The sequence below is a fragment of the Setaria viridis genome, chromosome 9 (assembly GCF_005286985.2).
Source record: "Setaria viridis chromosome 9, Setaria_viridis_v4.0, whole genome shotgun sequence".
Lineage (NCBI taxonomy): Eukaryota > Viridiplantae > Streptophyta > Magnoliopsida > Poales > Poaceae > Setaria > Setaria viridis.
This window is the reverse complement of record NC_048271.2, coordinates 31238624-31254704: the sequence shown is the minus strand read 5'-3', so window position 1 is coordinate 31254704 and position 16081 is coordinate 31238624. Positions and strand designations below refer to the sequence as shown.

Genomic DNA, 16081 nt, shown 5'->3' with positions numbered 1-16081 from the left:
GTCTGAACCAGAAGTATCGCAGGGTATGATTCACAGTACATCAGAATATCTCAACTTCTCGCCCAAAACAGAGGCATTGCAGAAGACAAGAACTACACCTCGCAGCCTGTTGATGTTCGAGCCAGAGGTGCAGGCGCCGCAGGGTGAGAGTGAGACATCAGCGTTGGACTGGGGCATCCAGATGGCAGGCGTCGGCACCACTCCTGTGCTTGTGCATTGCAATGACAACAGCACCGCAGCGTCTTGCAGCTGCAGTCTGGGATGGTTAGTTGGAGCGCCGCCTAAATATGACATGTGGAGCACCACCGGATTTCCAAGCAGCCCAAGCATGTTCGGCGGTCCGGCTCTTTGGAGCTGCTAATATGAGAGGAGCCGTGCGCTGTGCGATGAGGACAGATTGTAGGAGGGGCATTCAGTTTATTTTTTTTCCAGCTTCCCAACGCATAATGGATCGGTTTGTTGTTTTTCCATTATCGTACGATGAAGTTGTGACAACAATACAATTGACATCTGTCTCTTTCAATATGTTATATCTTGTATAGTATCTACATTGAACTCTAATTGTAATTTTTTTCCATCTCTGTGTTGATTATATAGATCGTTAAAATCTGGCCCCTTTGGTACATGTTTTTCCTCTTTTCATCGATTAATGTGGTAACTTCTAGGCCATATGATTATACGAACGAATAGATTCTTTAGGTTAATATCTTGGCCATTAGATCATTGTAAAAATTTGTATATTCTTGTTTTTAATTAATATGGTAGTTTTTATTTTAGCTCTTGTTTTTAAGCCTAATGCGAGAGTCCCCTCGTTTTGGAAACGCATGGTAGAAGAAGATTGTCAGATGAGCTTTTTGTAAAAGAAGGGAAAGGATAAAAGGGAAGTATAAGGAAGTTACAAAATGGATGAATGAAGTGACAACTCCAATTCTGGTGACATTAGAGCTTAGCGTTACCTGTGGTGCTTGGAATAGAGGGAACTCTGGTGGAAGCTGCCGGCCTAGTAGTGGAGAGGGGTTTTGGGTGAGGCGGGGGTGGTAGGAGATAATGGTTGGGTGGTGGAGAAAGCGGGGTGTTAGTGCCAATTGTAAACTATGGTCATGAGCTGTGGCTCTGGCGGCGATGGCGCCGTTGGAGCTAGGAGGGAGGCGAAGGCGTTAGCTGCAAAGCTAATTATGCGGGTTACCGCTCTAATTGATCCCCCGGTCGACAATCACGCCGACACGTGCTGTCCCTCTATTTTTCTTTAACAAGCGTGGGCCAACCTGGTGGCAGTTTTCTCCTCCACCGCGAGTCCTATCTTTGACCTTGTCTCTCCATCCGACTCCATTTTCTTTCCCATTCTCTTTTCTCTCTCCTTCCAATCCACACGTCGACTCCACGGCAGGTCGGCAGGAGTGGCGGCGCGCGAGCGGGCGAGGCAGCAGCGCCATAGGGGGAGCTCTCTCGCCAGGGATGGTGGCGCAAGAGCCTCTGCGGGAGCGCCAGCACTGCGCGAGGCGAGCTCGCCCGCTGGGCGACCGCCGGCTATTTTTCTTTTCTGTTTCTTTTTTTTTCAAAAATCTTTAACTAAATCTTGCTTCTAAATTTTTTTCGCGAATCTTTGTCCTGAAATTTTTGCTCATAAATTTCTATTTCAACTTTTTTGTTCCAAAACATCTTTCCTTAAGTTTTTTAAATTTTCTTTAAACTTTTTTCCCCAAATGTTTATTTTCCTAAACTTTTTCCTCTAGTTTTCTTTTAGAAATATTTGTTCACAAACTTTTCACATGCGGAAAATTTTGTACATATTTTGTTTGTAAAAGTTTTTTTACATCTTTTTATTGCATATATTCTTTCTCGCGCGTTTCAAAAGAGAATGGAAGAGGGAGGTGGGCGTGGGAGGGCCGGTCGACAGCTTGTCGGGATAGATCGGACAGAGCCTTCCGTCCGGTCGCCCGGAAATTAGCGTCCCCCGGCGTTGGCTCCGTTGGTTAGCAACTTTGAAAGGAAGTGTCGTAGTTTCATTTTAGCAGCCGCGCCTCTCCAACCAATATTGTACTTTCATTTTATCCAAGTGGATAGATGCGTGAGCCTTGTATTCTATCACTATGCACTTCTCCGTTGGAACATTTCCTGCATGCCATTTTATGGTTAGCAACTTTTGATGCTTCCTGATCTGAGAGAGCAAGCACATTCCCGAGCATGCTGAATCCATCACTATCAGTTAGGATCCTGACACTGATGGGTCTTCTTCCATCTGTTAGAGAGGTGTTTCTTTTGCTTCCTTGCTTACTGATGTTTCAGTTGAATTTGTTGGTGAAGAGTTGAAGCTGGAAGAAGCCCAAACATCAGATATCTCAGATGACTATGAATTGCCTCTAGAGTCCTGAGCTTAGTAACAGATGGTAGGGCTCAGTTTGGTAGTCATCCAAACATGCCAATGGTCTCCGATTTGACAACATGTTTCCTACTTCCAGCCCCCCATACCTTGCATTTGCATATTAATACACCGTTGAGGTCAGCAATTTGCCCGCCATATATAGTTCCTTGAAAAACAAATAATGTTTCAGAATATCCAAGCAAGGGGCACCTGACACATGTAATCTTCAGTATACGGACTCCAAGTACCAACATCCTGATATTCTTTGTGCTCCCTACAATCAGAATGAGGGATCGGATTTCATAATGTAGAGGATGGAGAACCAGGATTATGCAGGTCCCTTGTGACAACAGGATCAAACTTTTGAACAAGTTCCAACGAAACATCCCTGTTATAGATCATGCATCAGCTGTCTCATTAAATTCTCCTGACATATCTCCCACAACGTTCGAACTAGAATTGCGTGGAACTTGCAGTACCATGGAAGAATTGAGAAAATCCAACAACGTTCGAACAGAGCATTTGGATGCATGCAGAACAACAAACACAGAGTAATGCTAGTTTCCATCCAGGATTTCCTGTACATTCGTAGTACATGACATAGAAATCCAGAGCCATGTCGGAATGTTCCGAGCAGAGGCCCAAAATTGGCGCCCTGGGCCTCACCGAGTTGGATCCTGGGCCCGAAATGAAGGCAGGCTGTGGCTGTGCGTCAGCGTCACGCACAACGGGAGTCGTGCGTGGCGGCGAGTGGTGCCACCGGACACTACGAGGATACATAGCTCTGTGCTCTGGGGCTACAGCCTACAGGTAAGCATTTGTTCCTGCCGGCAGCCGGCCCGCCGGTTCACGTGTCGCTACTCGCTACGCAACAACGGAGCAATCAATCCGGCGTAAACGTACATGTGGACGAATGCACCGCTTCGTACGGGTCAATTTGGAACGCAAGTTTCTATTTGGCCGGAGCCCACCAACAAAGAAATTACTAAACATGTTTTTTCTGCAAAATTGTATTAAAGTGTCTACAAATACTACAGAAAAAGGCAGCACAAGTCAAGTCGCTCCTTGTACTTCTCACCTCACCTTCGCATTCATATCTGCTTTTGACGGAGCCCGCCGTCAGGCGTCAGCCCAGCCGGTGGAAAAACAACAAACCAAACGCCAGCGCCGAGCAACGAAGGAGCGTCCGAATTCCAGGCCGGCCGGCTCTCGCTCCACTCGCAGGCCGTTCGATAATTCCACTCCGTGCTGCGCTCTCTCGCCCATCGATCGGCGGCCGTCCGTCATGGCGCCGCCGCTTCTGCCGCTGCTGCCTCTGGTGGCAGCAGTAGCGCTCGCGTTGGCGGCTTCGACGGAGGCGACGGCGGCGTTCGCGGTGGCGTCCAACGCGACGGCGCCGGCGACGGTGGCGGGCAAGCTGAACGTGCACCTGGTGGCGCACTCGCACGACGACGTCGGGTGGCTCAAGACAGTCGACCAGTACTACGTCGGCTCCAACAACAGCATCCAGGGCGCCTGCGTCCTCAACACGCTCGACTCCGTCGTCGACGCGCTCGCCAGGGACCCCGCCCGCAAGTTCGTCGTCGTCGAGCAGGTCAGTTACCCTGCCTGGGCTTGCCTTTCATCGACGGATCGTCTCCTCTGTTTTTCGTTTTCCTCCCTACTGGATAATGGATTTGTCCTTGTCGTTGTCGTCTAGAATGCTCTTGCATTCAAACGTCTATACTGCTACTTTTGGCTTTCACTGTCCATAGAGATTTTTGACGTCGATACCGACAAGTACAGCAGAGACTGGACAGGCTACCATCTTCCACGAATAGATTCGCTGTTATTCCATTGCCTGTTATTTCATCAATGATTCGCTGCCTGCTAGCGTTCCATCACTTCATCTTCCCTCAATAACTCAATCCGTTCACAATAAATCCATCTAAGATTATTGATGGATTCAAACGAAATTTAGTGCCTACTACCTCAGGCCCAAACTAGTCATCGTCTTCTTTGTCGTCTTAAAATGCTTGCAGCAAATGTTTCGATACTTTGGTTATACTTGTGCGCCATTGTACTATCCATGGTTTCCTGAAATGCAAGTATGAGATTGTGATCATTATTGCGTGCTAGTTTCGATGTCCATACCGACAAGTAGAAAAGGACCAATACATATCCCTTGTTCCACTGGAGTGGAGTGTCATCTAGCTTAATTGGTAGCGGGCTACTCTCATCAGTGGTCCAGCGCACTGACCCACATGTGAACCACCTTCCACTCCCAGACAGTGATGGCAATACTTTATACAGTTCCTGAATGGAATTGGGTCGTCCTCGGATTGAATTTCACTACTGAGTATCTGGGCCGTGGAGCAACCGTGCTTGTGGCATGGTTATATAGTTTCTGATGAATTACTGTCCTGCAATTAGCTTTTATAGTTTTAATTAATGTTTGGCTAAAACATGAACGATTTTCATAGTGTGCATGGTCAAATAGTTCAAAAAAGCCTTACTAATACTTGTTTCAGTTAGGGATGCGTCGTTTCTTGTCCCTCAACTTTGCAATCCTATCCAATATTAGGTGCTAGTCATATCAGTATCACTTAGTTTGTTTCGATGGCTACTTCTGTTTCTTTACCCCAACACATTAGTTGGTTCACATGGATCCCTCCACACGAGAAACATTCAATTCAAGTTGTTGATGCATCCACAACAGATAGATTCGCCTCAAATTATTGATGTGACCACAACAGCTACATCAACTGAAATTTAAGTGAGTACAAACTAATTGAGGTCCAAATGAGTCAATTATTGTCATCGTCCAAGAATGCTTGCAGTCAAGGTTTCAATACTTTGAATATTGGGACACATAAAAATACATGGATTTGCTATTAAAAGTACTTGTATGCCATTGTACTTTTGAAAGTATTGCAGAAAAAATATTACTAGCAAAGAGTTTGCATTATTGCACACCAAAAGAATCCAAAGAGAGTGCACAGCCATGTACATTGGTTGTGGGTTGCCACCATGTGCATGTGCTACAAGGACCAGGATGTGGACTACCTTCCACTCCTAGATAGGGATGTCCATCCCTTTTTTTTATTCAGGAAGTGCCAATTTCAGGGAAACAGAGGTGTTCGGTTTGTGAAGAAGCTAACGTTGGGGCTCTTGCAAAATTGAGGCTGACAAATGGTGCTCACATCTCGATGGAGCCAAAATGTCCCAAAACTGTGCGTATGACAGTGTCATTGGTGCCCACGTGCCATTAACTATCGTAGCATCAAAAATTTCTAACATGGGTATTAGATTGTTGACTAAATTTTAAGGAATACAACTGCTTAAACCAGACCATAAATCAAATACATGTTTTAAAGAATTATCGTCTGAAGCTTGTTGCTTTTAGGCTTCAGTCGTCTTCTGATAGTTGATTTTAAGACATGGACCACAGGTCGCATGTTATTTTCTAGGTCACTGACATCTGTGACCACTGACAGAGTTGAAAAATATAGTGCCCAAAGCTTCATGTGTAGAAAACAACTTTTCTGATGTGTTATTTTACAGGTATGGAGATTAACTTTTCCTTATTTCTTTCAGGCTTTCTTCCAAAGGTGGTGGGCAGAGAAAAGCCCGGCAATACAAGACATAGTCCACAAGCTGGTTGACTCGGGTCAGCTGGAGTTCATGTATGGAATGTGATCGTCCTTATTCCCTTTGGTCTTCGCTTCTTTTTTTCTCAAAATTTTCATTTGGATACGTTGTTCAGAAATGGTGGGTGGTGTATGCATGATGAAGCTGCTGTGCATTACATTGACATGATTGATCAGACCACACTTGGTCACCGGATGATCAAGAAACAATTCAACAAGACTCCAAGAGCTGGCTGGCAAATTGATCCTTTTGGTCATTCTGCAGTTCAAGCTTATTTGCTTGGAGCAGAGGTACTGTAAACATCACATTTGCAATGATGTCAAAGTTCCTGAAAGAACTAAACAGTAGTAGTGTAATACTACTTTAGTTGTGTCAGGAACTAAAGGATTTGTATAAATTCCTAGGTTTGCTGAATAGAAGATAGAAATCTCCAAAAGCATTGTAACTGCACTTGCATTGTTTTCAAAAAACAAAAAGGTGAACCTTTTCCTTCTAACATTTGTTTACTTTACTGCAACTGTAGGTTGGTTTTGATTCTGTACATTTCGCAAGAATTGATTACCAAGATAGAGCAAAGCGGAAAGGAGATAAAGGCCTAGAGGTTATATGGCGCGGCTCAAGAACTTTTGGTTCATCTTCACAGGTTCTTTTTAGTTCTTTTCCCTAGAAATGTTTTTGTACATCACTGTATCCTATGTATTAGTATGAAGGATTAAATTGACTTTTACAAGATCCGTTTAACTGTACGATCAAATTGCAGATCTTCACAAATGCGTTTCCTGTCCATTATAGCCCACCAGATGGCTTTAGCTTCGAAGTCCTGGATGAAAATGTCATACCTGTTCAGGTACATATCCATACAGAACGATTCCACGCTCATTGAATCTTTTGTTTACTCATACAACCATTTTCTAGGATGACATGTCACTGTTTGACTATAATGTCATAGAACGTGTGAATGATTTTGTTGCTGCAGCCATAGCACAGGTAAATCTCTAGTTCTGTGATGGCTCTTGATTAAATGGAGTGATTTGTAGTTATTGTTTGAACTGAAACCTGAAACTCACTTCTGCAATGTTTCAATGATCAAGGCAAATGTTACGCGTACAAACCACATCATGTGGACCATGGGGGATGATTTTAACTACCAGTATGCTGAATCCTGGTTCCGGAATATGGACAAACTTATCCAATATGTGAACAAGGTATAGCAGATTTAATCCTTCCATGTCAAGATTCGACACGCATATTTGACATTCTGTGACAATATTGTTAAAATGTTGTATCTTTTATCCATAAAAGGATAAGCGATTTTTAAATTTCCATAAAAGGATAAGTGCCATATCTGGACATCCACTGAGCTCACGTGGTTTTAGTTCTGCTGATTACAGGCATGCAGGCTTGCCAGACTGCATCTCACTCAACAAGATAAAAACATATGCTCATGAACATTTAACATATACGGAAGCACATCGATCGATATGAATTTTCATTGCAGTTCAGTGACATGCAGTGTTTAACTATTATCTCCACTGCATTTGAAAAGGAGAATAACGTCCTGAATGCTGCAGGATGGCCGAGTTCACGCCTTGTATTCTACTCCATCCATCTACACAGATGCCAAACATGCGTCGGATGAATCTTGGCCAGTAAAATATGATGATTATTTCCCGTGAGTTCTCAAACTTACAAGTATAACATGAAGTTTTTTTTTATTCTAACGGAAATAAACATGAGGTGCACTTGTTGTACTGCAAATTGCAGCTATGCTGATTCAACAAACGCATACTGGACTGGGTATTTTACAAGCCGTCCAACTTTCAAGCGATATGTTCGAGTGTACAGTGGATATTACCTGGTATAATATTTGCGGATTTCAACTCTACAAGTTTATAAATTATTGTGCCATCTAAACCTTAATAAGTTATTGAATAACCTCGGGACATGTATCATTTCCTGGCAGGCTGCTCGTCAAATAGAATTTTTGGTGGGTAGGAGTTCCTTGGGATTATTCACTTCCAGCTTGGAAGATGCAATGGGAATTGCCCAGCATCATGATGCAGTCTCAGGTACTGCAAAACAGCACACAACTGATGACTACTCGAAACGGCTTGCCCTTGGAGCATCAAAGGTTTGCAATTTCCCTTACAGAATGATTTTATTAAAGTGCCCTTCCATTTTGTCAAAGAAACTGTGATGTATTAGCTACTCTTACCGTTCAGGTTGAGAAAGGTGTCAACACTGCTCTGACTTGTCTGACAAGCTCCAATGGAACATGTGTGTCCTCTGTAGTAAACTTTAACCAGGTAAGAAAATATGCACTTGATCTCGCAGTGCAATTCTTCAACATTTTTTTATGTTTCTTCCATATTTTTTCCTTTAGCATTTGAATTCTTCTTATCAAAAAGGACAAAAGGTGATAAGTTATTAGCCTATTATTACTTTTCTATTTTTGGTCATATTAACTCTGTATAATTTTTTCCAAGTTTCTCATTAGTTTTTAAAGAGATTTTACCTAATCAAGCTGTCTCATTTATTGATTCAATTTTAGTGTCCACTTCTCAATATAAGCTACTGCCCTTCAACTGAGGAAGCAAGTTCAGCAACAAAGAGCCTAGTGAGTACAATTTGTTCTGTCATTTTATATACCAATTAATATTTCAGATACTCACATGGTCAGTTGCAGGTTGTAGTTGTTTACAATCCTCTTGGGTGGGAGCGTAGTGACTTCATAAGGGTTCCTGTAAGCGACTGAAAACTTCACTCAACATTTCTTCAGTAATTTTGGAAATTCTATAAGAGATGTTATAGGTCAAGGATTATGATTTCTTTATGAAGGAACAACTACCTCTGTATCAAAATACTTATCACTGTTGACTTTTGATCACGATGTTCGACCATTTATTCAAAAAATTTGTACGTATCGTTTATTTTCTTTGTGACTTATTTTATCATCAAAGATATTTTAAGTATGACTTATCTTTTCGTATATTTGTAATAAAATTTTAGAAGATGAATGGTCAAATGTTGGGTGAAAAAGTCAATAATGACAAATATTTTGAGTCGGAGGGAGTATATCCTAACTTTGTAAAAAAGCTATGATAAAATTGTCATTGAGGACTGCACCAACTTTGAGTTCCTTGCTTCCTGAGCATCCTTACTTCTAAAGTTACATGTTCTTTAATTAACATTTTCAGGTCAATGATGAAAACCTAGCTGTAAAAAATTCGGATGGAACTATTGTTGAGTCCCAACTAGTTAAGGTTGATAGCGTGACAGGCAATTTAAGGAAGTTTTATGTGAAGGCTTACCTTGGAATCACAGCAGACAAGCCCCCTAAGTATTGGCTAGTATTTCAAGCTTCTGTACCGCCAATGGGATGGAATTCTTACTACATTTCGAGGCCCACTGGAGCAGGTGAATCTTTTTTTTTTCTCATTTATTAGTCGTGTCTGTAGTCATTAAGATAAAAATAACCTTAATGCTGATTGTAACTATAATATGATTGGTGATAGTAATTTATTTGGCAAGTCAATCCGAAAATATCTGATTAATCTGCCAGACTCTGACCATTTTCTGAAGTTAACTTACATAGTTTTGCTACAATCTGTCCAGCATACAACGGTACTGGGTATGTCACGGCCGTGGTTTCTGCAAGTCATGACACAATTGAAGTTGGACCAGGGCCTCTAAAGATGTCCTTTTCCTCAGCATCTGGACAACTCAAGAGAATATTCAATTCTGTCTCAGGAGTGAGTCTCAAGATCTATATGTCTCTTTAAATGAGTTAGAAATATGGTACCATTTCAAATTATATCTGACACAAATAAATTCAAAACTTACATTTTCCGTTACCTAAATAAATATTTCTAATTTATATAGGGAAACATTAACATATTTTTCCTTGAAAATTTGTTTCAGGTGGATTTACCAATTCAGCAAAGCTTTTTTTGGTATAGATCAAGTGAAGGTGATGACGTGGATTCACAGGTTTTACTAAGGAACTGAACTTTTTTCTCAGTTAAAGGAAATATAGCCACATATATTAGTAGTTTCAAATTTCAATATATATGTTTTATTTGCTAGGCATCTGGAGCTTATATTTTTAGACCTGATGGTAACAGACCAACTACTGTTTCATCATCATCGGTAATATCTTTATGGCCTATCTCCGTGTTTCTGTTTCTTTTTTCTGGTATTATATTGATTAATCTCCCCTGTGGTACTTTGTTAAATTACATAAGAATGAGCTTTATATTACTGGTAACTCTCTTTGTTGGTCCGGGTTGTATTTCCCAACAATTATATTGCACAAACAAATTGGCTCAAGAAATCATTGCACAAACAGTACTGTAATATCTATACTTTTAGGACTTTGCTATGGTACTACCAAATGACATTTACGTAGATCTCTTAGGAGGTGTAACATTTTTTTCCTAACGTGACATGGCAGAGTCGTAATATTTTTTTTTCTAACCTGACATGTTGTATGTGTTATAACATGTTATCTTTCGCGATGTGACACAAAGTATGGCTGGATGGTCTTATTAATAGCGCAAATATGATATGCAATTGATTGATACTGAGTATATGTACATGGATATGCCTGCCATAGATCCGTGCATAATGTATACAATTTATAAAAGCAAGTAGCGTGCTCGTGAGATATACAGCATTACAGCCACAGGCATAACGAGCGGCACGCAAGCATGCACGGGTACAAGCGGCGCCCAACAACGATGCTCACGTGAATTAAGGAACGGATTACGGGATATTCGGCTTTTTTGATTTTTATTAATTATGCTATCTCTTTTAAATTTTATTGGCTCAGATTTATTCGATCTCTTACCTCCTAGGAGGTAATCCGAGTACCGTAGCAAAGCTCATATTTTTATTGGCATTTTAGCATCAAGGACATAGAAAGACATAGATTGGAATAGCATAATGTTACTCCCCACAACCTTTGATCTGTTACATTAAAAGAGCAGATAAAATTGTGGCATTTATATTTAGTTCATTAAAGGGCTTCAAAAGTTATACCCCCCTCCATTAATTTTTGTTGCTGCTGTTGGATTTTTACTATCTGGCAGATGTAGTTTTGTGTTATCTCATAAGTCCGATGATTTGGTTTTAATTATTCCAGTTGTGAATGTTTCATTGCATGGACTCTATAATGGGATGTTTGGTTTGAGGAATGAGGTGGTACATCATCTTCTCATTCATCGAATTTTTTTTGTTTGAAGAATGGAATGTGATGATTCATCACCACCTCATATGCGCATCATTAGTATAAACATAGAGAATGGGGCCATCCCACTGAATTTCAAGGGATCAACCCATGATGAATCACCTCATCCTCAAACCAAACATGCTATAAATGTCATATTACAATTTACAAAACAACAGAGGCCATAGGTAAACTTAGTGTAATTTTCTGGTTATATTCAAAGAAATAGTCAACCTAAGTGATGGATAATTTGATCCTTCCCTTGAATATTTCTTGTTAACACAAGAGAGGGCACTGAAGTTCCTATGATATCTACCTTTAGATCATGCACTAGCTAGTTAGAACTTCACAATTCATGTTTCTATGCCAGGGAATTGATTCATTTTAATTTCCTTTTAGGTGCCACTAAAAGTTATCCGTGGACCTCTGGTCGATGAAGTGCATCAACAATTCAGCTCGTGGGTTTATCAGGTCAGATCTAAATTTTCTCCAATTTAGAGCCCCATGTGCAATTTAGCTTAATCATTGGTGGAGCCTAAAGTAACAATATTCTGTTGGTTGAGCTAACATGCACAAAAAAAGTGATTAAAGGATAATTCTACTGAGGAGTTCATTTAAGTCTATTTACTACTGAAGGAGATGAATCAAAAGATAGAGCATTTGAAAAAAAAAGTGTTTCTAGAAGTTATTTAAAATCGAGACATCTCTATCCTAGGAATGATAAGCGGAGCACATGAAGTTGTTGAATTTCATTGTTAAGGATTAAATTGTATTCCCTGTTGCAAGGCATATGTAAATCCTGCCATTTTATTGCAATTACACTTCTATATTATATATTTAGTTACCAGCTGTGGGGTGTGGGGTGTGCATTTTTTATTTTTTCCTTATTATATTAATGGAATGATACGCAACTCTCTTGCGTGTTTAAGAAAAAAAACTACATTCCTCTATTTTTATTCATTCTTATTTACCATATTACTAGTACCATTCTCTTATTTACTAGCATCCAGAATTTCAACAATGTTATAAATCTGAAGTATGTAGCCCTCCTGAAATCATTTCTTGGCAAACGATTTGTAGATCCATCATTTGGACATAGTTCTTCATCATTGGTCCAGTGTATATATAAGATCTGCATTCGAAAAATAATAGGGAGTTTTATTTTAGTAGTGAACTAGTGATTAACATTTTCTTTACATAGATTACACGACTCTACAAGAACAAGGAGCATGCTGAAGTTGAATACACGGTTAGTAGTAACTACTCTCAGCTTTACAAAAGGATGCTCACATGATACTTACCTAGTTGGACATGACATGACGTTTCAGTGATGCAAGCATATTTTGGGAAATCATTCAAAATTTAACTAACAATTTTCTTTCTCTCATACATACAAAAGATTGGACCAATCCCTGTTGATGATGACGTAGGGAAGGAGGTCATCACACGAATGACAGCAAATATGGTCACGAACAGTACATTTTATACAGATTCTAATGGACGGGATTTCCTCAAAAGGGTAATAATCGACATAATTTGTAGTTTGGATGTTCGATATTGTTACCTGTTTGAAAATCACACAATTGTCTAGTGGAGTATTGAATAGATCTCTCCAAACCTTTCTCATCAATATCTGAACTAAACATGATCTTTATGAGGAAGGTGTGGGAGACCGTATGGAATATTAGTCTACTCTCGTTTTATATGAGATTCACAGAAATTATCATTTGCAGGTGAGAAATTACAGGGAAGATTGGGACCTTCAAGTGACTCAGCCAGTTGCAGGAAATTACTATCCGGTAAGCAAAACTTCACATTTTCAGGTTGAAACCATCTACAGTTTTTCACTACCAGCAGAGAAACTTGGGTAATGTTGTTGACATATGGGCAGAAGTATTGGCAAGCAAGTGGACAACAATGCTGGTCGTGTGGCACTGTAGTTGAAAATACCTGAACCAACTGCTACATTTCCATTACTTTTTATGCAATGATGTAGCTTTGGTGAAAAGAAAGACAACTAGTTCCTAACTTCCTATATATCAAGATACTATCTTTTAGAGTAGGCAATCTACTAGTCTTGCCGATTTCTTATGCACTGAATTTCCAGGTCAATCTGGGAGTATATATAGCAGATGGAAAATATGAACTATCTGTACTTGTTGATCGTGCTGTCGGAGCATCAAGTATCCATGATGGTCAGCTAGAGATTATGCTACACAGGTATTAGCTGAAGTGGTCTGAGCTCGTTCAAACTCCAAGATCTTGCTCTAAACAGATCTTACGGTGGATGAAAAGTTTCTGTTAACCAAACACACTAGCACAATTCTATTTTATTTTCAGTATCTAAATCTAAAGCTGTTATTTCAAAGACAAAGGCAGGCTCAGATTTACTAACTGCCAAAAACTGGTCAAATGACTGAAGCCTACCAATTTTGAAGCTTCTATTTTTTGGAACTTGCTACCTGTGTATAACACAATGTTGTTGAATGATATGGTCAACTTAACAAGTGATTGCAAAAATAATTTGCAACTGCTTGAACTCAATTGCAAATCTGCATATCAAGTTTTATAAATATTTTGCATACTTAAACTCTTTCTAACCATGACCATTGTCAATATCAGGCGTATACTTAAAGATGATGCTAGAGGTGTTGGAGAGCCACTTGATGAAGTTGTTTGTGATGGTGAAGATTGTGAGGGGCTCACGGTACACATACAGTCACAATATTGAAGCCGTCTCTCTCTATGTATATTATCCAGCAGCATCCTGCTATTCGTTTGCTAATAGCCATTGTAATTATGCTTAAATAATTACAGGCCAGGGGCACTTACTATGTCAATGTCGAAAAGCTAGGGCATGGAGCTCATTGGCGACGTACATATGGACAGCAAGTCTATTCACCCTTTCTCCTTGCTTTTACTCATGAGGTATACTTGGTTACTCTCGATCTCGACCTATCTGGTTTGTGTATTTTCATTTTGTCAAAGTTAACTGTTTGTCCTTTTACAGGAGGAAGCAAGCTGGAAATCCTACAATGTTCCAAAATCTAGCATGATGGATGCAAATTACAGTCTACCTCATAATGTGGCAATAGTCACTTTGCAGGTATCACTGTACTCCCCCTTCTTTTCACCCTTTACCCACGCATTGCATTGCCGATATACATTCCTTAACAAATCATGTCTTAACATTTCAGAATCTAGATGATGGTACCACGCTACTCCGCTTGGCCCATCTTTTTCAGGTATATTAGTAGTTTGTTCAATATTATTGTCGTTGTTCCTTCTTGATGATAATGAATCAATGATACTGATGAATTTCCAATAATGGCACTGCAGGCTGCTGAGGACCCTGAATATTCAGTGTTAGCAAAAGTTGATCTTAGAAAAATGTTCGGAAAGAGAACTGTAAGTATTATTTGTTCCCAAATCAGAAGATTTTGTTGCAAAATAAATTATTGGTTGTCTTCTAGCTTGTGAAACAATGGTGTTCCAATGTGCAGATCAAGGAATTGACCGAGACAAACCTTTCTGCAAATCAGAACAAGTCCGAGATGAAGAAGCTCAATTGGAAGGTCATTGGGGAAACTGAAAATGATCCTGCCCCGATAAAAGGGGGCCCCGTTGATAGCCAAGCTCTAGTTGTTGAACTGGGACCCATGGAGATACGCACGTTCTTGCTGAAATTTTAATCACACTTACGGAGTATATATGGTGTACATAAGAAAATCAAGAATACACCACGCATATAGGAAAGTGTGAGAATGATGAGAAGCGTTCAAAAATATAACAAGAGGACACTATTTTGAATCCTCATGGTTAATTATTTAATTTGAGGCTACTTTGGAATGCCTATGCAACTTGCTACGTCACGTTGCCAATATCCCACACGCCAAAGCCAAATAATTTGAGTTGAGCAGCACAAGCTTCTTATTCCACTGGGACGCTGCCTACAAGAGGAAGATTAAGGCATCTCGTGTTCCCTAAACGAATCCCCTAAAACATCTTTGGCATCTATTTATTTTTTATTTATAGGTACAAAAAATACGTGTCCAGCCGTTCCCTAATTTTTTAAGAAAAAAACAGCTCTCTAAATTGTTTCCCAAATTTTCCATGTCCCCAAAACCTGAATGGACCGATGGGTCCGTATCCGCTTTAAGTTGGCTGGTCAACAATGGATGATGCAATTAGAGCCCACAAGGCCCACGAGGCTACCTGTGCTAAGGACTTGCATGGGCTTAATTGTGAAAGAGCCCGCCATGCGGAAAACGAGCCCGTTCCTCCTCCTCCGGTAAAAAGGCAGCAGCAAAGAGAGGACCTAGCTTCGCCGCCTGAATTCGAAAAACCGCGACAGGGCTCCTGGAGCAGATCCATCTAGCGGTGCGCTGGCAAGACCTGCTTCTGCGCTGCGCTGCCGTGCGCTGTGCTGCTGCTGTCCTGCGCGCAGGTCGCAATGTCGCTTGCTATTGGGCTATGAGCTGCTGGGCCTATGCCCGTGGGCTGTGCGATCGCTAGAGAACATATATCGGAGCTCCCTCTTCTAGCTGGGTCTTGGGCCCAAAAGGAAGACAGAGGCTGGGCCCCGGAAACAGCCTGCTCCAGTTTTTTCTTTAATTTTATTTAGCAGCCAGTTTCAGCACATCGTTCCCATGCAGTGCAGCAACACTTCGTTTCTGTGCCTGCCCGCGAATGCTATATACGGTAACTAAAATAGACTACAAACGCCAACGCCCAAATCGCGGTACGGTGATCCGCATTGTCAGATCGAGTAGGCTCCCGATCCTAACGCACTGACCGATCCGATCTGCGTCCGATCGATCGTCGGGGCCGGACGCCGCCGGGGGATTCGCCACCAGGCACCA

The 16081-nt window shown here is 40.9% G+C and overlaps 1 protein-coding gene across 1 annotated transcript; it reads left to right on the top strand.

Annotated features, from left to right (window-relative positions):
* The first annotated feature begins 3442 nt into the window (after positions 1 to 3442).
* Positions 3443 to 15072, top strand: LOC117839161 (alpha-mannosidase). The gene is made up of 28 exons (XM_034719431.2): positions 3443 to 3956; positions 5939 to 6027; positions 6108 to 6282; positions 6516 to 6635; positions 6753 to 6839; positions 6908 to 6979; positions 7084 to 7197; positions 7564 to 7664; positions 7757 to 7850; positions 7956 to 8123; positions 8215 to 8298; positions 8544 to 8609; positions 8679 to 8735; positions 9190 to 9409; positions 9608 to 9744; positions 9914 to 9982; positions 10079 to 10141; positions 11619 to 11690; positions 12421 to 12468; positions 12619 to 12738; positions 12953 to 13018; positions 13327 to 13439; positions 13842 to 13926; positions 14037 to 14147; positions 14230 to 14325; positions 14417 to 14464; positions 14559 to 14627; positions 14723 to 15072. The coding sequence occupies exons 1-28, from the start codon at positions 3648 to 3650 to the stop codon at positions 14909 to 14911; spliced, it is 3042 nt and encodes a 1013-aa protein (XP_034575322.1). The 5' UTR covers positions 3443 to 3647; the 3' UTR covers positions 14912 to 15072.
* Positions 15073 to 16081: the final 1009 nt, after the last annotated feature.